Here is a 27,963-nt window from a genome sequence, read left to right on the forward strand (position 1 = left end):
TTAACCAGCGCTGATAGAACGATATAAATCTGGTTCTTCACTGTGAGATTGTTCTTTCTCGGGATTTCTAAGATGGGACCTTTCCCTATTGTAGTGGCCAGTGAGACATACAAGATGGTATTTCAGCTCTTGTGCAGATGCATCACCTGTACCCAGTTTTGCCAATAATTTACCATCATTAAGTGTGTGAGCACACTCATGTACTCTCCTGTTGAGATTCATGGTCATTACTTGTTGAAGATTTGATACAGGTGCCACATTTTCACAAAAAATTCATGCTTCATTGTCATGACTCATTCATCGCTGTTTAGCATGCTTTTCCTGTGGTTCACTGCCTTCAACTGTAGATCTTTGCTTTCTTGCACTATCAAGTTTTGCATTATTAAACATGACCCTGCAGCTTTTGTGGTATTTTGCCATGTTTTGTCGCAGTGTTGCCTCTATGCCACTGCCTTCATCCAGCCTTGCCGGTCAAAGTTAAGCGGCATTTCACCAGTCTCCTGGAACAATGGCACATTGGTTGAAATCATTACATACCCATCATGTTCAGGATTATGATGTACAGAGGCCAAGGGTGAAGTTAGACCTTCATTTTTCTTGTCTTCCTGGTAAAGACAGAATTTACTCCAGTCGGTCTTCCTTTTGCCTGTGATTGAATTTACACTTGCCACTATGAGCTGTTGACTAAGGCCGAGGGGCTATCCTTTTACCACCTTAATCTGATATGCACATTGATATCTGGGATACAACTAGCTTCAGTCACTCTACACCTAGTTAGCCCAATCATTCATCCAGTGCCATTTAAGTCACGTGTGATCCGTACACCATCCAGATAAGTACATGAATAAGTCATGAAAACATGACCAGAGGCACATGAGTCCCACGTTAAACCCTTGACTAGCGGCCACCTTGAAAAACGGCAGCAATTTTGGAATTTTGAGTGGACACCCAGTAATTTTCAAAAAGTGGCCTGTGGAGAAGATATGTACCAAATTTCATGCTTGTATCATCAACTGAAGCATTTTAGTGAAAAAATTATTTTATCTGCTGCACTAATACAAAAGGTCCTCAGATAAGATAACGAGGCAAGGGAAAAGAGGAGTTTTTATGCCCCAGTATGATATGAGAGTATAATGCTCATAAGAGTGGTATGATGGTTCATCTATATCAGACTCCCATGAAATTAAAGCGGTGGTATCTAAAGCTCTTTGCATACATCATTTACTTGTGTATTGCCAAGAAGATGGCTCCACTGTAAGAGAGACTGTTGATTTTAATCAAGGTTACATGCCCCTGAAACACTTTGGACTTGATGTGGCCACATCTGCAAAGTATTCAAATCATTCCTTTGAGAGAACTCTCAGGTATTCTATCGCACATGATGAGGTTTTGGCAATGCCTCACTCATTAAGAGGCCAGAGGTCGGCCATGCCTAATGAAGTCGTCAGGTTTGACAAACGAAATTAATATGCCCATCTATTTTCACTGGCAAAGATGTTAGCCCTATAGTAAGAAGGGTAAAATTATGAGATCCTGCCTAGACTGCTCAGCGTGCATAGTTCATTTGTGCATGAAACCAAACAAAAAATTGTTTCCTGATATTCCACATAAACTAGATGTGAGGCATAAGTCTTAGGTAAATGTATGGAAATGTATATTTGTATTGCTCAGGTTCCTCTGCCCTCAGATGTACAAATCAGATTTCATATTTATTTATTTTTGTACATTTTTGTACATTTTTCTCCGCTCTAGTAGTTGATAAGTTATTATTATTGTGTAGCTTTTATTCCCCTGAAATTTCATGTTAATAAAGGATCAAACTAATAAGTACTTTTATATTTCACTATTGTAAATCAGTGCATAATTTCAGTATTTTAGGTATATCCATATATTTTTCATAAATTTTCTGATTTCTACCAAAGGAATAAAAAATATTGCTTGGTTTCTCGTGTTTAAACATACGAGTACATTCCCCTACTGCACAATTATATTCACAACAAATCCGAGTTACTGTTAATGCTCACAGCACAGCTAACGCTCACAGCACCATTAATGCTCACAGCACTGTTAATGCTCAAAGCACTGCTAGCGCTCACAGCACTGTTAATGCTCATAGCACCGTTAATGCTCACAGCACTGCCAACACTCACAGCACCCTTAATACTCACGGCACCGTTGATGCTCACGGCACCGTTAATGCTCACAGCACCGTTAATGCTCATGGGACCACTAATGTTCACAGCACCATTAAAGTTCACAGCACCGTTGATGCTCATAGCACCATTAATGCTCACAGCACTGCTAATGCCCACAGCACCGTTAATGCTCACAGCACCGTTAATGCTCACAGCACCTTTAATGCTCACACAACCACTAATGTTCACAGCACCATTAATGCTCACAAAACCGTTAATGCTCACAGCACCATTAATGCTCATGGCACCGTTAATGCTCACAGAACCACTAACGTTCACAGCACCATTAACGCTCACAGCACCATTAATGCTCACAGCACCGTTAATGCTCACGGCACCGTTGATGCTCACAGCACCACTAACATTCACAGCACCGTTAATGCTCACAGCATTGCTAACACTCACAGCACTGTTAATGCTCACGACACTGTTAATGCTCACAGCACCACTAACGTTCACAGCACCGTTAACGTTCACAGCACCGTTGATGCTCACAGCACCGTTAATGCTCACAGCACTGCTAACGCTCACAGCACCATTAACGTTCACAGCACTGTTAATGCTCACGGCACCGTTGATGCTCACAGCACCACTAACGTTCACAGCACCATTAATGCTCACAGCATTGTTAACACCCACAGCACTGTTAATGCTCATGGCACCGTTAATGATCACAGCACCAGTAACGTTCACAGCACTGTTAATGCTCACAGCACTGTTAATACTCACAGCCCAGCTAATGGTCACAGTACTGTTAATGCTCACAGCACCGTTAACGCTCACAGCACCGTTAATGCTCACAGCAATGTTAATGCTCAGAGCACCATTAATGCTCACAGCCCCGCTAATGCTCACAGCTCCGTTAATGCCCACAGCACTGCTAACGCTCACAGCACTGTTAATCTCACAGCACCGCTAACACTCACAGCACCGTTAACACTCATAGCACCGTTAATGCTCACAGCACTGCTAACACTCACAGCACCCTTAATACTTACGGCACCGTTAATGCTCACAGCACCGTTAATGATCACAGCACCGTTAATGCTCACAGCACTGTTAATGCTCATGGCACCGTTAATGCTCCCGGCACCACTAACGTTCACAGCACCATTAAAGTTCACAGCACTGTTGATGCTCACGGCGCCGTTAATGCTCACAGCACTGCTAATGCTCACAGCACCGTTAATGCTCACAGCAACGTTAATGCTCACGGCACCGTTAATGCTCACAGAACCACTAATGTTCACAGCACCATTAATGCTCACAGCAACATTAATGCTCACAGCACCGTTAATGCTCACAGCAGCATTAATGCTCACAGCACCACTAATGTTCACAGCTCCATTATCGTTCACAGCACTGTTGATGCTCACAGCACCGTTAATGCTCACAGCACTGCTAACGCTCACAGCACCGTTAACGTTCACAGCACTGTTAATGCTCATGGCACAGTTGATGCTCACAGCACCACTAACGTTCACAGCACCATTAATGCTCACAGCACCGTTAATGCTCAAAGCATTGCTAACCCTCACAGCACTGTTAATGCTCACGGCACCGTTAATGCTCACAGAACCACTAACGTTCACAGCACCATTAATGCTCACAGCACTGTTAATGCTCACAGCACAGTTAATGCTCACGGCACCGTTAATGATCACAGAACCACTAACGTTCACAGCACCATTAATGCTCACAGCACCAATAATGCTCACAGCACCGTTAATGCTCATGGTACCGTTGATGCTCACAGCACCACTAACATTCACAGCACCGTTAATGCTCACAGCATTGCTAACGCTCACAGCACCGTTAATGCTCACGGCACCGTTAATACTCACAGCACCACAAACGTTCACAGCACCGTTAACGTTCACAGCACCATTGATGCTCAAAGCACCGTTAATGCTCACAGCACTGCTAACGCTCTCAACACCGTTAACGTTCACAGCACCGTTAATGCTCACGGCACCGTTGATGCTCACAGCACCACTGACGTTTACAGCACCGTTAATGCTCACAGCATTGCTAACGCCCACAGCACGGTTAATGCTCACAGCACCATTAATGATCACAGCACCACTAACGTTCACAGCACCCTTAATGCTCATAGCACTGCTAATGCTCACAGCACTGTTAATGCTCACAGCACTTAATGCTCACAGCACAGCTAACAGTCAAAGCACTGTTAATGTTCACAGCACCGTTAACACTTACAGCACTGTTAATGTTCACAGCACCATTAATGCTCACAGCACCGCTAATGCTCACAGCTCCATTAATACCCAGAGCACCGCTAACACTTACAGCACTGTTAATCTCACAGCACCGCTAACGCTCACAGCACTGTTAATCTCACAGCACCGCTAACGCTCACAGCACCATTAACGTTCATAGCACCGTTAATGCTCACAGCACTGCCAACACTCACAGCACCCTTAATACTCACGGCACCATTAATGCTCACAGCACCGTTAATGCTCATGGCACCGTTAATGCTCACAGAACCATTAATGCTCACGGTACCACTAACGTTCACAGCACCATTAAAGTTCACAGCACCGTTGATGCTCACAGCACCATTAATGCTCACAGCACTACTAACGCTCACAGCACCGTTAATGCTCACAGCACTGTTAATGCTCACGGCACCATTAATGCTCACAGAACCACTAACGTTCACATCACCATTAATGCTCACAGCAACATTAATGCTCAGGGCACCGTTAATGCTCACGGCAGCATTAATGCTCACAGCACCACTAATGTTCACAGCACCATTAACGTTCACAGCACCGTTGATGCTCACACCACCGCCAATTCTCACAGCACTGCTAACGCTCACAGCACCGTTAACGTTCAGAGCACTGTTAATGCTCACGGCGCCGTTGATGCTCACAGCACCACTAACGTTCACAGCACCGTTAATGCTCAAAGCATCGTTAATGCTCACAGCATTGCTAACGCTCACAGCATTGTTTATGCTCACGGCACCGTTAATGCTCACAGCACCACTAACGTTCACAGCACTGTTAATGTTCACAGTACTGTTGATGCTCACAGCACCGTTAATGCTCACAGCACTGCTGACGCTCACAGCACTGATAATGTTCACAGCACTGTTAATGCTCATGGCACCGTTGATGCTCACAGCATCGCTAACGTTCACAGCACCGTTAATGCTCACAGTATTGCTAACGCCTACAGCACTGTTAATGCTCACAGCATTGCTAATGCCCACAGCACTGTTAATGCTCACGGCACCGTTAATGATCACAGCACCACTAACGTTCACAGCACCTTTAATGCTCAAAACACTGTTAATGCTCACAGCACTGTTAATGCTCACAGCACAGCTAACGGTCACAGTACTGTTAATGCTCACAGCACCGTTAACGCTCACAGCACCATTAATGCTCACAGCACTGTTAATGCTCACAGCACCATTAATGCTCACAGCACTGCTAAAACTCACAGCTTCGTTAATGCCCACTGCACCGCTAACGCTCACAGCACTGTTAATCTCACACCACCGCTAACGCTCACAGCACCGTTAACGCTCATAGCACCGTTAATGCTCACAGCACCCTTAATACTCAAGGCACCGTTAATGTTCACAGCACCGTTAATGCTCACGGCACCGTTAATGCTCACATCACCGTTAATGCTCACGGCACCGTTAATGCTCACGGCACCACTAACTTTCACAGTACCGTTAAAGTTCACAGCACTGTTGATGGTCACAGCACCGTTAACGCTCACAGCACTGCTAGCGCTCACAGCACCGTTAATGCTCACAGCGCCGTTAATGCTCACAGCACCATTAATGCTCACAGCATCACTACACTCACAGCACAGTTAACATTCACAGCACTGTTAATGCTCACAGCACCGTTAATGCTCACAGCACTGCCAACACTCACAGCATCCTTAATACTCACAGCACCGTTAATGCTTACAGCACCCTTAATGCTCACAGAACCACTAACGTTCACAGCTCCATTAATGCTCACAGCAACATTAATGCTCAGGGCACCGTTAATGCTCACGGCAGCATTAATGCTCACAGCACCACTAATGTTCACAGCACCGTTAACATTCACAGCACCATCGATGCTCACAGCACCATTAATGCTCACAGCACTGCTAACGCTCACAGCACCGTTAACGTTCACAGCACCGTTACTGCTCATGGCACCGTTGATGCTCACAGCACCACTAACGTTCACAGCACCGTTAATGCTCACAGCACCGTTAATGCTCACAGCATTGTTAACGCTCACAGCACTGTTAATGCTCATGGCACCATTAATGCTAACAGCACCACTAACGTTCACAGCACAGTTAACGTTCACAGCACTGTTGATGCTCACGGCGCCATTAATGCCCACAGCACTGCTAACGCTCACAGCACCGTTAACGTTCACAGCACAGTTAATGCTCACGGCACCGTTGATGCTCACAGCACCACTAATGTTCACAGCACCATTAATGCTCACAGCATTGCTAATTCTCACAGCAATGTTAATGCTCACGGCACCGTTAATGATCACAGCACCACTAACGTTCACAGCACCTTTAATGCTCAAAGCACCGTTAATGCTCACAGCACCATTAATGCTCACAGCACTGTTAATGCTCACAGCACAGCTAACGGTCACAGCACTGTTAATTCTCACAGCACCGTTAACGCTCACAGCACCTTTAATGTTCACAGCACTGTTAATGCTCACAGCACCGTTAATGCTCACAGCACCGCTAATGCTCACTGCTCCGTTAATGCCCACAGCACCGCTAAACCTCACAGCACTGTTAATTCTCACAGCACCACTAACGCTCACAGCACCGCTAATGCTCACAGCACCGTTAATGCTCACATCAGAGTTAAAGCTCACAGCACCGCTAACGTTCACAGCACCATTAATGCTCACAGCACCATTAATGCTCACAGCACCGTTAATGCTCACAGCACCGTTAATGCTCACAGCACCGCTACCGCTCACAGCACCGTTAATTCTCACAGCACCATTCATGCTCAGAGAACTGTTAATGCTCACGGCACCGCTAATGCTCACAGCACCGTTAATGCTAACAGCACCACTACCGCTCACAACACCGTTAATGCTCACACCACCGCTAATGCTCACAGTACTGTTAATGCTCACGGCACCGCTAATGCTCACAGGACCATTAATGCTCACAGCACCATTAATGCTCACAGCACTGTTAATGCTCACAGCACTGCTAACACTCACAGCACCATTAATGCTCACAGCACCGCTAACTCTCACAGCACCGTTAATGCTCACAGCACCGCTGATGCTCACAACACCGCTAACGCTCACAGCACCGTTAATGCTCACAGCACTGAAATTGAACTAAAAATGGTCAGTTAAAAAAATCGATATAATGGCAAAAATTGACAATATATATGATAGAGGGAGAGTGCAAAGAAATATACAGACCAGTCGGAAACCAAAAATTCACACCTGACAGGTGCCAGGGGGTGCAGACGTACATTCACATTTACTCTTGCTTAGGTTAGGTACTCTGTTCACAAATCTGGTTGTACTTTTTCCTTTACATAATTGCTACCTTCCTTAAAATTTAAACAATTTACATTATTTCTTTTGAAATGAATGGATCAAGTATATACATGCCATGAATGCTAGTTATACTCTTACCCATATTTTCATTTATAAAACTAGAATCAGTGATGCTTCTTTCTAGTAGATTACTGGAATAAACTCTTTTTTTTTTTCCTTCTCATTTGAATAAGGAATTGTTTGCTCGAAAATTCCACTGCTTACATTTGCATATCTTGGGGACTGATTATGCTGATCTGTTCTCTTTTCCAGTGGTTTTCCAGTTTTACCGAAATAAAAGTTATCCCAGTACTTACAACGAATTTGATATGCATGTCATTTAATATAGTCGGAAATGTTATGTATAAGTACATTTCATTGTTTCATTATTTTTAAATGATACATCAACGCCAACATTCTTAGGTAGATGGGGATATCTATCAAATTATAATTATATAGTAATACAAGCTGGTGTTTTGTGTTGAAAATTTCTCTTTTGTTTTGATACAGAGTATTTATTACCGCTTCTATATTATTATCTGTAAGAGAGTCAGGATATTTTAATTTCTTAATCTTATTCACTTCCTCATCAATGTATTCAGGGCTGCATTTACGTAAAGTTCTTAAAAACATGGATGTGGAAACATATTTCTTAACTTTATTGCTTTTACCAGAATATAAATAACATAGGCAGAAATACTGGCAAGCATTCTGTAAAAATTGTTTTCAAATCAGTTACTGGTTCCATGCATTAGGCAATCCCAAAAAAGGTAGGCTACCTTCCTTTTTTTCATTTCATAGAGAATCGCACAAACGGTACTAATATCTTTAACCTGTCAAAGACGTTATTTATACTTTCGTTCCATGGACAAATACATACTATATCATTAACATGCATGAACCCATGCTACATTACGTGAAATGGTTTAAATATTTCGCTTTCGAAAAATTTCATGTACAAATTACAGAAAATTGGGGATAAAGGGTTACTCATTGTCATACCAAAATTTTGAGAGTGAAATTTCCCATTAGAGGGGAGGGAAAGGGAAGGGAAAGGGGAAGGAATGGGAGGGTATGGAGAGAGAGAGAGAGAGAGAGAGAGAGAGAGAGAGAGAGAGAGAGAGAGAGAGCATATATGTATTTCTATATTTGTGTATACACAATCAGTCACTTGAGAACCACTATATCCCAAATGCGTTCAGTACAACGGCTGCAAAGATAGAGGAGTAAAAAAAAAAAAAAAATCAAAATCAGTCAATATTTTTGTTGGGTCAAAAGTGCCGATAAGTGAATAAACAATTAAGTAGCCTGATTTTCCGTGCATGTGCAAGCAGCCATGAGAATACCAAATACAGTAAGTTTCAACACAAATAATCCGATTTTTTGCATATTAAAGCACAAATAAACAAAACATTTACTGTGGGAAACCATAAGTAATGGAAGTGACATCATAACAATTCTCCATTAAAGGAAAAGGAAGAGATAAAATAAAAAAAAAAATGATAGCCATGCTTTTATTAAAATGCACTAAAAAGTAAAAAAAAAATCTTTTTGAGAAACACCAGGATTTTCTTACAATTAATCATATCTACCAAAAATAATAGTGTGGGCCCTAAACATGGAAGGAAATGCTACAAGATATTATTTCTTGCAGCAATTTCTTCCGTGTTTGGGGCCCACGCTTTTATTTTTGTAGACATGGTTAATTATAAGAAAATCCTGGTGTGTCTCCAAAATTATTTTTTACTTTTTAGTGCATTTTAATAAAAGTATGTCAATAACATTTTTCTTTTTTTTATTTTATACTTTTTAGTTTTGACAGAAATTCTAACCGATTTATGATAGTAGTTAACAAATTTATGTCCGTTTAAGCGGGAGGGTGAGGGAAGGGGGAAGGGAGGGAAGAGGGATGGGTAAGGGAGGGAAGGGGATGAGAGGGGAAGGGGAGGGGAAGGGGGGAGAGAGGGGTGAGAGGGAAAAGGGAAGGGGGAATGGAAAGGGAAGGGGAAGGAGAGGGAAGGTGGAAGTGTAGGGGATGGAAGAGGGAAGGGGAAAGAAGAGGGGAGGGGAGGACACAGCTAAAATAACACTCGATCATATGCTTTCGAAGGGGAGGGAAAGGGGAAGGGGAAAGGGAAGGAATGGGAGGGGTATGGTAGGGGATAGTGGAAGGGGTGGGGAAGGGGAGAGGGAAGGTTAGGGGGATGGAAGAGGGAAGGGGAGGGGAGGACATATCTAAAATAACACTTGATCATGTGTTCTGAAAGGGAGAGGGGAAGGAGAAGAGAGGAGAAGGGGAGGGGAAGGGGGAAGAGATGGGGTGAGAGGGAGAAGGGGAGGGGAATGGGGGAGAGGGGGAAAGGGAGGAAAGGTGGAAGTGGAGGGAATGGAAGAGAGAAGGGGAGGGAAGAGGGAAGGGGAGGGAGGACACAGCTAAAATAACACTTGATCATGTGCTCTGGAAGGGGGAGGAAAAGGGAAGAGAGAAGGAAGGGAAAGGGAAGGGGAGGGAAAGGAGGAAGATAGGGGATAAGAGGAGAAGGGGAGGGAATGGGGAGGGGAGGGGAAGGGGAGGAAAGGTGGAAGTGGAGGGGATGGAAGAAGGAAGGGAGGAAAGGGGGAGGGGAGGGGAGGACACAGCTAAAATAACACTTGATCATGTGTTCTGGTAGGGGGAGGGTAAGGGAAGGGGAGGTGGAAGGGTGAAGAGAGGCGATGAGAGGGAGAAGGGGATGGGAATGTGGAGGGGAGGGGAAGGGGAGGAAAGGTGGAAGTGGAGGGATGGGAGAGGGAAGGGGAGGGAAGAGGATGGGTGGACACGGCTAAAATAACACTTGATTATGTGTTCAGGAAGGGGAGGGGAAGGGGGAAGAGAGGGGAAGGGGAAGAGAGGGAAAGGGCAGGATGGAGGTGGAAGGGGGAAGAGAGGGGTGAGAGGGAGAAGGGGAGGGGGAATGGGTGGGGAGGGAAGGTGGAAGTGGTGGGGATGGAAGAGGAAGGGGAGGAAGAGGGAAGGGGAAGGAGGACACATCTAAAATAACACAGGATCATATGTTCTGGAAGGCAGAGGGGAAGGGAAGAGAGGGGAAGGGAGGGGGAAGGGGAGGGTGAAGGGGGAAGAGGGGGTTGAGAGGGAAAGGGGAGGGAGAATGGAGAGGGGAGGGGAAGGGGAGGGAAGGTGTAAGTGGAGGATGGAAGAGGGAAGGAGAGGAGGACACAGCTATAATAATACTTGATCATGTGTTCTGGAAGGGGAGGGGGAGGGGGGGGGAAGGGGAGGAGGAAGGGGGGGGGAAGGGGAGGAGGAAGGGGAAGAAAGGGGGTGAGAGGGAGAAGGGAAGGAGGAATGTGGAGGGAAGGGGAAGGGGAGGGAAGGTGGAAGTGGAGGTGATGGAAGAGGGAAGGAGAGGGAAGAGGGAAGGAGAGGGGAGGTGACAGCTATAATAACACTTGATCATGTGTTCTTGAAGGGGGAGGGGAAGGGGGAGGAGGAAGGGGAAGATAGGGGGTGAGAGGGAGAAGGGGAGGAGGAATGTGGAGGGAAGGGAAGGGGAGGGAAGGTGGAAGTGGAGGGGATGGAAGAGGGAAGGAGAGGGAAAAGGAAGGGGAGGTGAGGACACAGCTAAAATAACACTTGATCATGTGTTCTGGAAGGGGGAGGGTAAGGGGAGGGGGAAGGGGGAGGAGGAAGGGGGAAGATAGGGGGTAAGAGGGAGGAGGGGAGGGGGAGTGTGGAGGGAAGGGGAATGTTGGGGGAGGGAAAGGGGAGGAAAGGTGGAAGTGGAGTGTATGGAAGAGGTAAGGAGAGGGAAGGGAGGGGAGGACACAGCTGTAATAACACTTGATCATGTGTTCTAAAAGGGAGAGGAGAAGGAGAAGAGAGGGGAAGGGGAGGGGGAAGGGGAAGATAGGGGTGAGAGGGAGAAGGGAAGGGGAATGGGGAGGGGAGGAAGGGGAGGGAAAGTGGAAGTGGAGGGATGGAAGGGGGAAGGAGAAGGAAGAGGGAAGGGGAGGAGAGGACACAGCTAAAATAACATGTGGTCATGTGTGTTCTGGGAGGGGAGGAGAAAGAGGAAGAGTGGGGAAGGGGAGGGTGACGGGGAGGGGGAAGGGGGAAGAGAGGGAGTAAGGGAGGGGAATGGGGAGGGTAGGGAAAGGGGAGGGAAGGTGGAAGTGGATAGGATGGAAGAGGGAACTTTACCTTACAGACCTTACAGTTCGTTTGGGTCGCCCCAGGTCCCTTAGTGTGAGGCACCTCTGATGTCTACCAGAGAATTGCTAATGCATCTTCCGGTATATTTTGCATCTTCCAATCTTGGATGGTCTGGGATGCAGCTTAGATATCTGTCAAGCTTATTCTTAAACACATCTACGCTCACTCCTGATATGTTCCTCAGATGAGCGGGTTTTGAAGTGCCAGAACAACATTCCCATTTTTGCTTTGCATTTTGCCAATAGTATTGCTATTTGATCATTGCATAACATATTCCTATTCAACATCACACCAAGGTCTTTAACTGTGTCCTTATTTGTGATTGTCTCGTTATTAGGTCCCCTACAAGCATATAGCATTCCTTCTTTATCACTATAATTTATTGATTCAAATTTATCAGAGTTAAATACCATCCTATTTCCCTTTGCCCATTCATATATTTTGTTTAGGTCTCTTTGTAGCGAGTTCCTATCTTCATCACAAGTAATTTCTCTACTTATTCTTGTGTCACCGGCGAAACTTCTCACTACCGAGTCCTTAACATTACTGTCTATGTCTGCAATCATAATAACAAACAGCAATGCAGCTAACACCGTACCTTGTGGCACACCTTTGCAATCACTATCTGTTTTCTGTTTTGCAAAAATTCTTTTATCCATCTTTCTACTTTGTCCACGATGTTATGTTTTCTAATTTTTTTTTCGCTAATATATTATGGTCTACCTTGTCAAAAACTTTTGCAAAGTCTAGGTAAACCACATCTGTATCTTTTTTGTTTATCACATTTTTATATATGTTTTCATGGTCGGCTAACAGTTGGGTTTGTGTACTTTTTCCGAGTACAAAACCATGTTGTCTTATATTAAACAAACTATTTTTCATTAGGTGTTTCATTATATTTTTCTTCATTACCCTTTCATACACTTTCAAAATATGTGATGTTAGACTCACAGGCCTATAATTACTGGCCTCTAGTCTTGATCCACTTTTGCAAATAGGGGTAATATATGCTAATATATGTTCATCATAAATCTTGCGTGTATCTACACTTTGTCTTAATAATATTGCAAGCAGCTTTGCGATAGAATGAACTTCTTTCTTTAGCAAAATGGCAGGGACGCCATCTGATCCGGCTGCTGATCCATTTTTAATTTAAAAACTGAACATCATGGAAGCATCTAGCAACAGTGGCAAGAGCTGAAGGAGTCATGCGTGCCTTGCAGATATCAGGCAGGGAACTAGGCTTTCTTATCGCTGAGATCAACAGCAACTACAACCAAAAAGATGCAAAAACATTCACAGACTTATTGAAAGGATATTATCCTTCAAAGCGGAGCAAGTCTGCAGAAAATATAATGAAAATAATTGAAGGAATACCAAAGAAAGTTCAAGTTATCAAAAGACTTAAAAAGAAAATTTACATCAACCAACACATTTCAATAAAGAAAAGGAAAAAGGTGAATATAGTGAATATATTGTTTGATGCAATAGGGAAACGAATGCCTAAAACATGTAAACTATGGAGTGTGTGGTACAGCATTGTAAATCCACAAAACCTGATTAGGACATGTTATACATGCCAAGTGCCTACTCATCCTACATGTACAGAAGTCCAGCAAAGTAAAAAATAAGGACACAAGAGAATTATGCTCAACATGTCTAGGATGGATAGACAAGGTTATTAAATCAAGACTTAATGTACGAATTGTGGAGGATGAAGACGATGAAGAGGAAGAAGAAAATAATATTGAAGAGATAGAAAAAAATAATGAAAATAAAGAACAGGGTAAGAGTATGGATGCAGAGAAACTCATAGATTCTACATATGAGGCAATACAGAAGCATACATATTATGATGAAATAAATTATGACGTGATAACTCAAAATAAAATCCCAGAGAGATTGTACCTGGATCTTCATAATGATGGGAAAGAGCAAGGAAAAAAAAAGAAAAGAAAGACACAGTATGCACCCTTTTGAAAAGAGGAAATTGCAGTTTCGGTGAAAGGTGTTACTACAAACATCTCAAGATATGTCACAACTAAGAGATTTATGTCAAATGTGCATATCCAGAAATATGCAAAACCTTAAGAGAATGAAAAGAGTATAAGTTCAACAAAAGATGTAGATATATGCATCCTGTGGCCATGAAAAACGAAAATCAAAATCAAATACATAACAAAAACAAACAAAAAATGAAGCAAATAAAGAAAGGAATAAAGCACATGAGATGAAGGAAAAAAGCAAGCCAACACTATGTTATGAATTGTCAGCATCACGATATGAGGCGTCAGTACCTAGGTCGGTGAGACGTCCATCAGATGGAGATGGGTAAAGGGCAAAGAACTAAAAATGCGTTTATGATGCAAGGGGATGGTGCAGGTACGGAGAAAAATGCAGATATATGCACAAAATGAATGAATATGAAGAGGAAAGATCAAAAATTTTGGAAAAGCTGGATTTTTTAATGTACGAATTTCTGGAAATGAAGAAAAGAACAATATATCAGAACAGGAAAGTGGCATGGGAAAATCCTTATTATTACCCATATTAGATAATGGGGATAACAAGTAAACCATCATGGTGATGAATGCGCAAGGTTTAGTTTCGAGTTACTCGAAAAGAAAAATAGAGTTCTTAGAAGAACTAACTCAAAATTAAAAAATGGATATAATGAATATAAGTGAAACATGGTATTCCCAGGAGACTGGTAATGACAATCAGATAAAGGGATTTCAAACCTATAGATCAGATAGAAAAAATAGGAATCAAGGGGGAACCACGATATATGGGAGAGACGCTAATCAAGGAAAAATCTGTGAGAAATATAGTAACACAGAATGTGAAATAATTGCGGTAGAATTTGAATCTGAAAAATTAGTGAACATCGTAATATGCAGACCCCCTAATACTAAAGAGTTTGACATAATAATAGACAAATTAGATAATATATGTAGAAATCACAAAGACTGGACTATACTCCTATCCGGAGACTTTAACTTCCCTTTTGTAGATTGGAAAGAATGAATAAGAGATTGTGGTTGTATTTTTTATACATATAAAAAAGAGAGTAATAGTAGCGCAGAAGATAAGAGACAAATTGAAAAGCTACTGGATATGCTACTAGAACATAACATTCAGCAAATAAATCACCTCCCAACAAGAAAAGAAAATACTCTAGACCTAGTATTTGTGAATGAGGTGAACTGTGTTAAAGAAATAATAGTGTATAATACGAGTATTTCAGACCATAATGCCATAGAATTAACAGTCCGTTCCAAAGTAAGTGAAAACAGAGATAAGCAAGGGATGAAAAAGTGGGAAGGATATGGAAAATACAATTTCTATATAGTAAGAATATAAAATGGTCAGAAATAAATGAAGAATTAAACAAAGACTGGGAAAACATATTCGTAAGTGATAATATACAGGTAAATACGGATATAGTATATAAAATATTACAGAAAATAGTGGATAAATATATTCCAAAGAAGAAAAGTTAACAAAAGTCATGCATACCAAGAGACAGAAGGATCTTGTTCCAAAAATTCAGAAAGTGGAAAAAAGGTCTTTCAAGAGAACAGAATGCATGGAAAGTGATGGAAATAAAAAAGTAAGATAGAAAATGCAGAACAAAAGATTATACAATCAAAAGAAAATGAAAAACAGGACTTAGAAGAAAAGACCCTACAAAATATCAAACAAAACCCCAAAATATTCTACTCATATGCAAAAAAGATAAATAAAAGAAGAGTAGAAATAGGCCCTCTAAGAATTGAAGGGCGATTAACAAATGAAAAAAAGGAAATGTGTAACATATTAGCAGAAAGATATAAGAGAGAATTTACACCTAGAATTGATAATGAAGATAATGATACAGAAATAAGAGATGAAAATAGTGGATATTTATTGAACATAGATATTAATGAAGCTGATATTGTGCAGGCTATTAATGAAATTAAAAATGGAGCAGCAGCTGGACCAGACGGCGTCCCTGCCATTTTGTTAAAGAAAGTGGTTCATTCAATCGCAAAGCCGCTCGCAATAATATTAAGACAAAGTGTAGATGCACACAAGATTTATGATGAGCATAAATTAGCATATATTACCCCTATTTTCAAAGGTGGATCAAGACTAGACATCTCATATTATGAAAGTGTATGAAAGGGTAATGAAGAAAAATATAATGAAACACTTAATGAAAAATAGTTTGTTTAATATAGGGCAACATGGTTTTTGTACCCGGAAAAAGTACACTGTTAGTCCACCATGAAAGCATATATAAAAATATGATAAATGAAAAAGATACAGATGTGGTTTACCTAGACTTTGCAAAAGCTTTTGACAAGGTAGATCATCATAATATATTAGTGAAAAAAATTAGAAAACATAATATTGTGGACAAAGTAGGAAGATGGATAAAAGAATTTTTGCAAAACAGAAAACAGATAGTGATTGCAAATGATGAGAAATCGGATGAAGCTAAGGTAATATTCGGTGTGTCACAAGGTACGGTGTTAGCTGCATTGCTGTTTGTTATTATGATTGCAGGCATAGACAATAATGTTAAGGACTCGGTAGTGAGAAGTTTTGCCGATGACACAAGAATAAGTAGAGAAATTCCTTATGATGAAGATAGGAACTCACTACAAAGAGACCTAAACAATATATATAAATGGACAGAGGTAAATAGGATGGTATTTAACTCTGATAAATTTGAATCAATAAATTATGGTGATAAAGGAGTGCTATATGCATATAGGCGACCTAATAACGAGACAATCACAAATAAGGAAACAGTTAAAGACCTTGGTGTGATGTTGAATAGGAATATGTTATGCAATGATCAAATAGCAATACTATTGGCAAAATGCAAAGCAAAAATGGGAATGTTGTTCCGACACTTCAAAACAAGAAAAGCCAAACACATGATTATGCTTTATAAAATGTATGTACGCAGTCCACTTGAATATTGCAATATAATATGGTACCCACACTACCAAAAGGATATTGCACAAATAGAGAGTGTACAAAGGTCATTTACAGCTATATTTCTCACAGATTTTTCCTTGATTTATGTCTCTCCCATATATCACGGTTTACCCTTTATTCCTGTTTTTTTCTATCTGATCTATAAGTTTGGAAACCCTTTATCTGATCATCATTACCAGTCTCTTGGGAGTGCTAGGTTTCACTTATATTTATTATATTTATTTTTTCAGTTTGGGTTAGTTCTTCTAAGAACTCTATTTTTCTTTTTGAGTTACTCGAAACTAAACCTTGCGCATTCATCAATATGATGGTTTGCTGTTATCCCCATTATCTAATATGGGTAATAATAAGGAGGGGAATGGGGGGGAAGGTGGAAGTGGAGGGGATGGAAGAATGAAGGGGAGGGAAGAGGGAAGGGGAGGAGAGGACACAGCTAAAATAACACTTAATCATGTGTTCTGGAAGGGGGAGGAGAAGGGGAAGAGTGGGGAAGGGAAGGGGAATGGGAAGAGAGAGGATGATAGGGAGAAGAGGAGGGGGAATGGGGAGGGGATGGGAAGGGGAGGGAATGTGGAAGTTAAGGGGGATGGAAGAGGGAAGGGGAGAGGAGGACACGGCAAAAACGACACTGGATTATGTGTTCTGGAATCGGGAGGAGAGGGAGCAGAGAGGGGAAGGGGAGGGAAAGGGGAAAGAGAGGGAATGAGAGGGAGAAGGGGAGGGGGAGTGGGGAGGGGAGTGAAAGGAAAGGGGAGTGAAAGGGGAGGGAAGGTGGAAGTGCAGGGGATGGAAGAGGGAAGGGTAGGGGAGGACACAGCTAAAATAACACTTGATTATGTGTTGTGGAAGGGGGAGGAGAAGTGGAAGAGAGGGGAAGGGGAGGGGAAGGAGGAAGAGAGGGGATTAGAGGGAGAGTTGGAAGGGAATGGGGAGGGGCGGGGAAGAGGACGGAAAGTGGAAGTGGAGGGGATGGAAGAGGGAAGGTGAGGGAAGAGCGAAGGGGAGGGGAGGACACAGCTAAAATAACACTTGATCATGTGTTCCTGAAAGGGAAGGGGAAGAGGAAGAGAGGGGAAGGGGAAAGGGGAGGGGGAAGGAAGAAGAAAGGGGATAAGATGGAGAAGGGGAGGGGAATGTGGAGGGGCGGGGAAGGAGAGGGAAGGTGGAAGTGGAGGGGATGGGAGAGGGAAGTGGAGGGAAGAGGAAAGGGGAGGGAAAGACAGCTAAAACAACACTTGATTATATGCTCTGGAAGGGGAGGAGATGGGGAAGAGAGGGAAAGGGAGGGGGTAGGAGGAAAAAGAGGGGATAAAAGGGAGAATGGGAGGGGAATGGGGAGGGGAGGGGATGGTAGAGGGAAGGAGAGGGAAGGGGAGGGAGGACACAGCTAAAATAACACTCGATGAAGTGTTCTGGAAGGGGAGGGGAAGAAGACAGCGAAAGGGGAGTAGGAAGGAGGAGGGAGAAGGAGGAAGAGAGGGGATAAGACAGAAAAGGGAGGGGAATGGGGAGGGGAGGGGAAGGGGTGGGAAGGTGGAAGTGGAGGGATGGGAGAGGGAAGGGGAGGAGAGGGAAGGGGAGGAAAGGGAAGGGGAGGGGAGGACACAGCTAAAATAACACTTGATCATGTGTTCTGAAAGGGGTAGGGGAAGAGGAAGAAAAGGGAAGAGGAAGGGGGAAGAGAGGTGTTGAGAGGGAGAACGGGAGAGGGAATGGGGAGGGGAGGGGAAGGAAGGGAAGGTGGAAGTGGAGGTAATGAGTGAGGGTAGGAGAGCGAAGAGGGAAGGGGAGGGGTGGACACAGCTAAAAGAACACTTGATCGTGTGCCCTGGAAGGGGAGGTGAAGGGGAAGAGAGGGAAGGGAAGGGGAGGGGAAGGAGAAGAGAGCGCGTGAGAGGGAGAAGGGGATGGGGAATGGAGAGGTAAGGGGAAGAGGAATGAAGGTGGAAGTGGAGGGGATGGGTGAGGGAAGGAGAGGGAAGAGGGAAGGGGAGGGGTGGACACAGCTAAAATAACACTTGATCATGTGTTCTGGAAGGGGGAGGGTAAGGGGAAGAAAGGGGAAGGAGAAGGGGAGGGGAAAGGGGGAAGAGGGGGTTGAGAGGGGGAATGGGATGGAGAATGGAGATGTGAGGGGAAGGGGAGTGAAGGTGGAAGTGGAGGGGATGGGAGGGCAGGATAGGGAAGAGGGAAGGGGAGGGGAGGACACAGCTAAAATAACACTTGATGTGTTCTGAAAGGGATAGGGAAGAGGGGGAAGTGGAGGGGGAATGGGGAGGGCGAAGGCGGAAGAGGGGGTTGAGAGGGAGAATGGGAGGGGAATAGAGAGGGGAGGGAAAGGGGAGGGGATGAAAGAGGAAAGGGGAGGGGATACACAGATAAAATAACAATTGATCATATGCTCTGGAAGGGGGAGGTGAAGGGGAAGAGAGGGGAAGGGAGGGGAAGGGAAGGGGAAGGGGAGGGGAATGGGGAAGGGGAGGGGGAAGTGGGAGGGGGAAGGGGAGGGGTGGAAGGGGGGGAGAGAGGGGATGATAGGGAGAAGGGGATGGGAATGAGGAGGGAGGGAATGAGGAGGGAGGGGAATGAGGAGGGGAGGGGGGGTGGGGAATGGGGAGGGGAAGGGGAGGGGAGGTGGAAGTTAAGAAGTGGACGAGGGAAGGGGAAGGACGAGGGAAGGGGAGGACAGGACACAGCTAAAATAACACTTGATCATGTGTTCTGGAAGGGATAGGGGAAGAGGGGAAGTGGAGGGGGAATGGGGAGGGCGAAGGGGAAGAGGGGGTTGAGAGGGAGAATGGGAGGGGGAATGGGGATGGGAGGGAAAGGGGAGGGGTTGAAAGAGGAAAGGGGAGGGGATACACAGCTAAAATAGCACTTGATCATATGCTCTGGAAGGGGGAGGTGAAGGGGAAGAGAGGGGAAGGGAGGGGAATGGAAGGGGAAGGGGAAGGGAAGGGGAAGTGGAAAGGGAGGGGGAATGGGAAGGGGGAAGGGGAGGGGAAGAGAGGGTATGATAGGGAGAAGGGGAGGGAATGGGGAGGGGAGGGGAAGGGGAGGAATGTGGAAGTTAAGGGGGATGGAAAATGGAAGGGGAAGGAAGAGGGAAGGGGAGGGAGGACACGCTAAAATAACCCTTGATCAGGTGTTTCGGAAGCAGGAGGAGAAGGGGAAGAGAGGGGAAGGAGAGGGAGAAGGGGAAGGGGAAGTGGAAGAGAGTGGAAGGGGGAAGAGAGGGATAAGGGGAGGGAATGGGGAGGGGAAGGAGGAGAAGGTGGAAGTGGAGGGGATGGAAAAGGGAAAGGGAGGGAAGAGGGAAGGGGAGGAAAGAGAGAAAGGGAGGGGAGGACACAGCTAAAATAATACCTGATCATGTGTTCTGGAAGGGAGAGGAGAAGGGGAAGAGAGGGGAATGGGAGGGCGAAGGGGAAGAGAGTGATTAAGAGGGAGAAGGAGAGGGGAATGGGGAGGGGAGGGGAAGGGGAGGGAAGGTGGAAGTGGAGGGAATGGAAGAGTGAAGGGGAGGGAAGAGGAAAGGGGAGGGAGGACACTGCTAAACTAAAGGGAATGGAAGAGTGAAGGGGAGGGAAGAGGAAAGGGGAGGGGAGGACACTGCTAAACTAAAGGGAATGGAAGAGTGAAGGGGAGGGAAGAGGAAAGGGGAGGGGAGGACACTGCTAAAATACACTTAATCATGAGTTCTGGAAGGAGGGGGGAGAAGGGGAAGAGAGGGGAGGGGGAGGAAGAAGTGGAAGGTGGAAGAGATGGGATGAGAGGGGGAAGGGGAGGGGAGTGGGAAGGGAAGTGAAAGAGGGGGAAGGTGGAAGTGGACGGGGATGGAAGAGGGAAGGGGAGGGAAGGACACAGCTAAATTAACACTTGATCATGTGCTCCAGAAGGGGCGAGATAGGAAGGGGAGGGGATGGGAGAGGGAAGGGTAGGGATGGAAAAGGGAAGGGTAGGAGGAGAACACAGGTAAATTAACTTTTGATCGCATGCTCCAGAAGGGGGAGGAGGAAGGGAGATGAAAGAGGGAAAGGAGGGGATGACACAGCTAAATTAACACTTGGTCATGTGCTTTGGAAGGGGGATGGGAAGGGGAGGGGAGGAGAAGAGGATGGAAGAGGGAAGGAAGGGGGAGCAAAGAGGGAAGGGTAGGGAAGGACACAGCTAAATTAACATTTGATACCCTGCACCGGAATGGGGAAGGGGAAGCGATGGGAAGGGAGATGTAAGAGGTCAGGGGAGGGGAGGACAGCTAAATTAACCCTTGATCTGTGCTTCAGAAGGGGAGGGGGGAGAGGGATTAAAGAGGAAAGGGGAGGGAATGCCATAGCTAAATTAACACTTGATTGTATACACCAGTAGCGGGAAGGGAGGGGAGGGGAGGAGAGGGGGGAAAGGGTATGGAAGAGGGAATGGGTGGGTGAGAACACAACTACATTAACTCTTGTGTGCATTGGAAGGGGAGGGGGATGGGTGGGGAAGTGGATTGAAGAGGGAAGGGGAGGCGGAGGACGCAGCTAAATTAACACTTGATCGTGTGCTGGGAAGTGAAAGGGAGAGGGGAATGGAAGAGGGAAGGGGGATGGGAATGGAAGAGGGAGGGGAGAGGGATGGAAGAGGGAAGGAGTAGGGGGTTTACATAGAAAATAGACTCTGCTAAGTCAAAGAAGTTGTGAAAAATCTGAAGAGTTCCATACAAATCCTGAGATACCAGGAGAGGTCACTGTAGGGTCACTAAAAGTCACTGCTGACTTACTGATCATTTAAGGTTGTATTGTCACTGGGATTGAGCTACCCTGCAAAATTTCAAGTCTATTGGACGAAGGGAACAGGTCGAAAATTGAGTTACAAGATTTGAGGAGACAGACAGACAGATGCAGAAGTCAAGTTAAATAAAAGTATGTAATAAAAGCAGAATGAGAGCGCAATCAACCAAGAATAGCTCTCATGTGGTAAGTCAAGAAAGGCCTGCGCCACTAGGAATCGTCCATAACAGAGCATAAGAAAAAGTTCAAGCTACACCTGTGGGCAAGAGGAACAATGGATGCAGAAGAAAAATAGAAAAGGAGAGAGAATTGGCTGATCTACAAATTACGGCTTAATTTGGGAGGTAAATACTACGAGGAACTTGAACCATTTGAAATCAGGGGGCTTAACAAAACGTTATACTTTGTATGGAAACTATTTGATTTCTTGAGAAAATACCGTAGAGCCAGGTATAAGCAACGATTAAATAAATATCCATGCTTAAACAACAGAGCATGCATAAGAAAAAGTACTCGTAGTATAAGTCATGTAAAAAATGAGTCTGACAATCTTGAATCAAGGCACGTGAATACAGTGAAAATGAAATACAATAACAATCAATTTCAAATGATCATAAATATGAACAAAAACAATAAAGAGCGTGAAATATTATCAAACAACTTAGGTCTACCGTCTGTTTTCTCGTTACCCAGCTGCCTTGCCTTATAATTAACACAGTACACCTATACACTCCTGTTACTCACCTAATCGGGTATTAGTATTTTTTTCCTTCAACGCTTATTAGTGCACGACATTCACACACTTTGCCCATCCATTCGTTAATCCAATGACCTGCAAAACACTGGCGAATTATGCTTTCCTAATAAACGCTACTAAATTGCGCTAAGTCCAAGGTACAATACAATGAAATAAAAAACATTGCACGAAAGAAAAGTACTGTAAGAGTTTCATACAGCACAATTACGCTGCACTTCACCAAGGGCTCAAAGTGTTTCAGCAGTCAAGAGACATGATTTCTATGTTCAGTACAAAGTACTCAATTTCAATATTCAACCTCTAAGTTAAGGTAAACTTGCCTAACAATAACCTTAAATGTTTCTGTTACCAGGAGTCAGTGTCAAATTAAAAATAACTCGAAAATCACTTGTTTCCAACACTTGCAATCAAAATTAAGACCAAAATGTATGCATCACACTGGCGAAGTTTTAAAGGTTAAAGGAAGAGTTCCAAGGTTCAGAAGAAAATCCTTTATTAGGTATATTTTTTTTTTCACTCTACTTCCCAAACAAGGATACACAAGTCTGTGGAAAGCTTAGGCGTCTGTTATAATTTTCACAGTAAATCTTTAATATTCTACTTTATAAGGATCTTTTGATCCGACATTGTAGTTAGCATTATCGAACATGTGTCCATTCAAAATGTATATAGTTTAGTTTAGAATTCTGTTAGCGTCTTCCATTTCCAGTAGGTTCCTTCTTAGTGTTCAAGAAGCTTAATATATCACCTACTTAATTACTGATTACATGAGCACATGATTTCATCTTCTTTGTTTTATTTTTATTTTTATTTTTTTGACATGTTAAAAATATATATTTGATTATAGATAAGACATTCTCTTCTCATATATTCTTGACAAGAAGTTTGGCTGTAAGTACCACACTCCTACACCTTGGATTTTTAACCAGGGTTGGCAGTCATCAAAAAACACCTATGCTACCACATGGCTGAGATTGACCAACAAACCTGAACCACGTAGTCCGGGGCACATTGCTGTTGTAAGAAATTTTCCATTTGCATATTCTATCAAAAGCAGATCTGTTGTAGGCAATAAATAAGTGTACTCTGGGCACCCTGTGTATGAATTGACCTTAATGGTAACCACCCCCCACCCCACCCGCCGAGTGACCTGATTGACAAAATTGGGATCTTTCCTAGATAGTGACCCAAAGGGTTTTTGGGGGTTGTTATCTAGGGACTAATATTTCTTGGTGTCATTATCTTTATGATATTTACAATCTTTTGTTTTTGCTTTTACAGTAATCCCCAACAGGCTTGTACTAAATACGCTGCAAAGGTGGATACATACTGGGGGTCACCATCTAGGAAAGATCCCAAAATTGTTCCCAGCCATGCCCTAACTGGCAACAACCAGCCACTAACGGACAAACTACGGCACATAGACAGAGCACGGGTCTCATATTAAATCCCTGGTAACTAAATGATCTTAATACAGCTATGCCTACATAAACAAAGCCACTAATGGTCTAAATAAAGCAGTTTAGCTCTGGATAGCTCTCTCTTGAGAATGATGAAAAATAGTTACTTGGGCTCTTACACCAAAACCATATGACTAACAGGCTAAATATCACCAAGTCTACAGTTTAGAAACAATCACATAAAGATTAATGCATAAACAAGATGTCTGGTGGAAGTGCAAATGTGAACACAGTTAATCTGAATCTAGCCCCCATCTTCACAACTGCCATCTGTCTGGTTCTGGGGAGTGGCAATACAATTCTGTCTCTGAAATGTCTTGAGCCTAATGGTTGACTGTGTTATTTAGGTGTTCCCTAATGAACTCTTCCCCTACATTTGTGCTGGCTGGAAAGGAATGGCTACAAAGCACTTCATCATATCCATAGCCTGGAGTACTCTTTACCACCGTCCACCTGTGCAAGACAAACCCTTGATCTCCTTAACATACTACTGGGGTTCACATCAGCAAGGGTTTCCTGGGAAGAGCTTGAGACCTCTTTCACCCTACCAGAACTAGATGCAGAATGTAAACCACAGATGATCAACCTTACCAAGGAGACTTGTCAGTGGTCTCTGCTAACAAACAACCTCGCCACCCTGCCCATGATAAAGGTATGCCCTTGGCTGTCCTTCTGCAGATGGTGAGAAAGTTGATGATGGCATACAAAGCCTCATAGCACACATCTATGAAACCAAAGATGATGACCACAACAATGATGAACATGTAAATGCTGTACACAGTGATCTATAAAAGTTGTTGCAAAAGGGGCACTCTAGCTGCATGGGTGCCCCCAGACTTCTGTTATGTTCATCTATCACCATAAATTTGGAAAAGCAGCCAGGAACTGCATCCCTAGCTGCAGATTAAAAAAAATGACCAGGGCAGCCACCCAAAGAAGTGATGGTGGCCTCCATAACACCTCTGGATACATACTCCACCAGATTTTACTTCACCAACAGCGCTTCTGACAACAAGTTTCTGGAAGACACAGGTTCTTTAGGGTCAACAATAACAACATTAAAAATCAATACCCTGATATACAGCTGTACCTTGTATCCACAAACAGCAGTATTATATGGTCACCAAAACCTCGTCCTCCACTTGATTGTAAGGAAATACAGTATATACATATCTACTTTCCAATTATCAGTAGGCATCAACTCATTGGTAGAGACCACTGGCTTAAGCCACTTCCTGCAAGGAGCTCCCTGATATCTTCAAGCCAGAAATTCATCAGACTCACAGGCTACTCAACAAATATGGCATCCTTCAAGTTCCACTGCTTGCACTGGAGAAACTGATAGACACTAAAAAGGCATTCACAAATATGGAACAGATGGGGCTTTGCAAGATGTCCTTTAGCCCCTGGGCTTCAACACTCCATGTGGTTAGGAAACCTGACAGATCATAGTGCTTATGCAGAGATTACATTTAACTAAATCTTGAAATGGAATATGACCACTACCCACTTCCTAGCATAGGACAATTGCCCTCCATAGGGCAATTATATTCTCCAAGTTTGAATTAATGAACGGTTACTTTCAAGTTCCTGTCTGCTAAATAGGTATCCCAAAATAGGCAATATTTATTCCCTTCAGAACATGTGCATTCACTTGCTCAATGCTCAGTCTCTGAAATTCAGCAGCTACAATCCAGAAACTGATGAATAACACTTCAAGTAAGTTCTCCTTCAGCATATGCTAGGTCAATGACATACTCAAAATCTTCAGGAACCAAGAACACCAACTAAACAACAGATTTTTGTATACCACCTAATCATCTATCCAGACAAAAGCTTCATCAGAGGCTCTTGTTGAGTTGCTGGACCATCACATTTCTGAGAACATCATTCATCCTCTACCTTCCAAGGTGTTAGCCATCAGGAAATACCCAATCCTGAAAACCATAAAAAAACTCCAATATTTCATGGAATGGTAAACTACTACCACAGACAGATTCATCATCATCACCAAGAGAATCATGGTCTCACTCCACAATGCTTTCAGCAGCAATACCAAGTCACTCACCTGGGGCCTAGAAAGAACTCACATCATGATGCTGGCCTTGTTAACCCAGGCCAGCCTCACACTTACAACTGGCATAAACAACATTATGACAGGTGCTGTCAAGCAGCAAAAAATTAACAGTGATACCAAATCCCTGTTTCTTCAGTCAGAAATTAACAGCAGCAGAGAGGATATATGGTACAGTCGACATAGAGCTTCTCACCATACACTTAGCAACTGGACGCTTTTGACACTTGCTAAGGGTAAAACTTTCACCATCCTGACAGATCCTCAACCTCTTATCCATGCCCTCACCAAAAAATAGGATGTATACACCACCCACCAACAACACCAATTTTCAGCAGTCTCAGAATTCTGATGCACAATAAAAACATATTCCTAGTATGAAAAACCTCATATCAAGAATAGAAATTAAGGGATTTTGACCAGGAACAGACTTTGAAAAGCTTGCCAACTCTCAACCAGAAGAGCCCAAAACATACAACTATCGTGCCTCCATAACAAGCTTATAATGTAAAGATATCCCTTTTGGTGCCACAGGAAGAACCACCCTCTGTGACACCAGCACAGGCCACCTGCATCCACTAGTGCTGAGCTCCACAAAATAAAGTGTTCCAACTCATCCACAGGTTCATTCATCCATCTGGCAGAGCAACAGTCAAACTGGTAACAAAATGTTCATGTGGCATGAAGCAAAAAGAGGCATGAAAAGGTTGGAAAAACAGTGCATCAAGTGCAAAACAAGCCAAATGACAATGTTACACAATGTGTTTGTGTAATAAGAAGGGCCTGCAGTTGTAGTGACCAGTTTGGCTTTATAATGCTATAATTAAACCTAAATAAAAGATAAAAATGTCAAATCCATTCATAAACCTGTTGGGTCTAATGCTAGGCAGGATCAGGAAATGATACTCAGCATGGTGTCGTAAATTCATTGCAACTGACTCACAGCGGAAGACGGAAGTACAGATAGCTCGTGACGTGGACAATGACGTCACTTATATGGGCAGCGCTTAGGCACTGCTAGAGGTTCATCAGTTAACACATCTTACATCTCCCTCCCAAAATATTACGAGGAGGGTAATATTTTGAAACTTATTATTGACAATACATTGGATTGGCAACTTCGAAGACAGACAATATGATAAACGAAATGCTCAGCACTTTTAAAGAAAAACATTAGAGACAGGTATGGTAAACCATAATCATAATGAGTAATGGCAACATTAAGATGATGGAAAAGTAGAGAGTGAAAGAGAGAGAGCAAGAGAGAGAGAGTTCAACATCAGTGGCATCAACATATCACGTGAAATAATCATCACATTAGCAAATACGAAATCAAGGTACATTTAAATGCAGAAAAAAAACTATCATTTTGTAAAATGCAGAATCAAAGCATGGTTTATTATACATAATCGTTCATCCAGGCAGGGACCTCTCTCTTCCTTGCGGGCCGTACCTTTGGCATTGATGGGGAAGACTTGGGCTCATGAGCCACTTCGTCATCGGTAGGAGTGGCTCCTGTTGGCTCACTGGCGGGCAGTTCAATGACCTTGAAGTGTCTTCTGTTTCTTATCGACGAACGCCCACTGCCATCTAATCTTATTGTGTACTGCCTATGAGGTCATTGCTCGACTATAATTCCCAGCCTGTCCCAGGCCTTAGTCATTTGGTTCTGAACCCTAACATGCGTGCTTGGCTGTATGGGCGTGAGCCTCCTGTTGGTGCTGCTGTCAATTATCTTCTCATTTCTTTCTGCTACTTGACTTTCTCTTTTTCTAATGGATTTTTTCCAGTGGCGGTCTACCATATAGTTGAGTTTTGCAGTCGGTACTCCATCGCGTAGCTGTCTCCCAGTTGCCAGTTGTGCTGGAGATTTATTTATACCCCTCAAGGGCGTGTTCAGGCACTGTAGCAT

At 43.6% G+C, this 27,963-nt stretch overlaps 1 protein-coding gene across 1 annotated transcript; it reads right to left on the reverse strand.

Annotated features, from left to right (window-relative positions):
- LOC136842314 (platelet binding protein GspB-like) lies at positions 1–27,963 on the reverse strand. The gene is made up of 8 exons (XM_067109573.1): positions 27,733–27,963; positions 8,306–8,494; positions 6,033–7,576; positions 4,541–5,713; positions 3,087–4,331; positions 2,012–2,931; positions 538–646; positions 1–208 (listed from the first exon to the last, which is right to left on the reverse strand). Exons 1-8 carry the CDS (start codon positions 27,961–27,963, stop codon positions 1–3), a joined length of 5,619 nt encoding a protein of 1,872 aa, XP_066965674.1.

Source organism: Macrobrachium rosenbergii, chromosome 10 (genome assembly GCF_040412425.1).
Source record: "Macrobrachium rosenbergii isolate ZJJX-2024 chromosome 10, ASM4041242v1, whole genome shotgun sequence".
Classification (NCBI taxonomy): Eukaryota; Metazoa; Arthropoda; class Malacostraca; order Decapoda; family Palaemonidae; genus Macrobrachium; species Macrobrachium rosenbergii.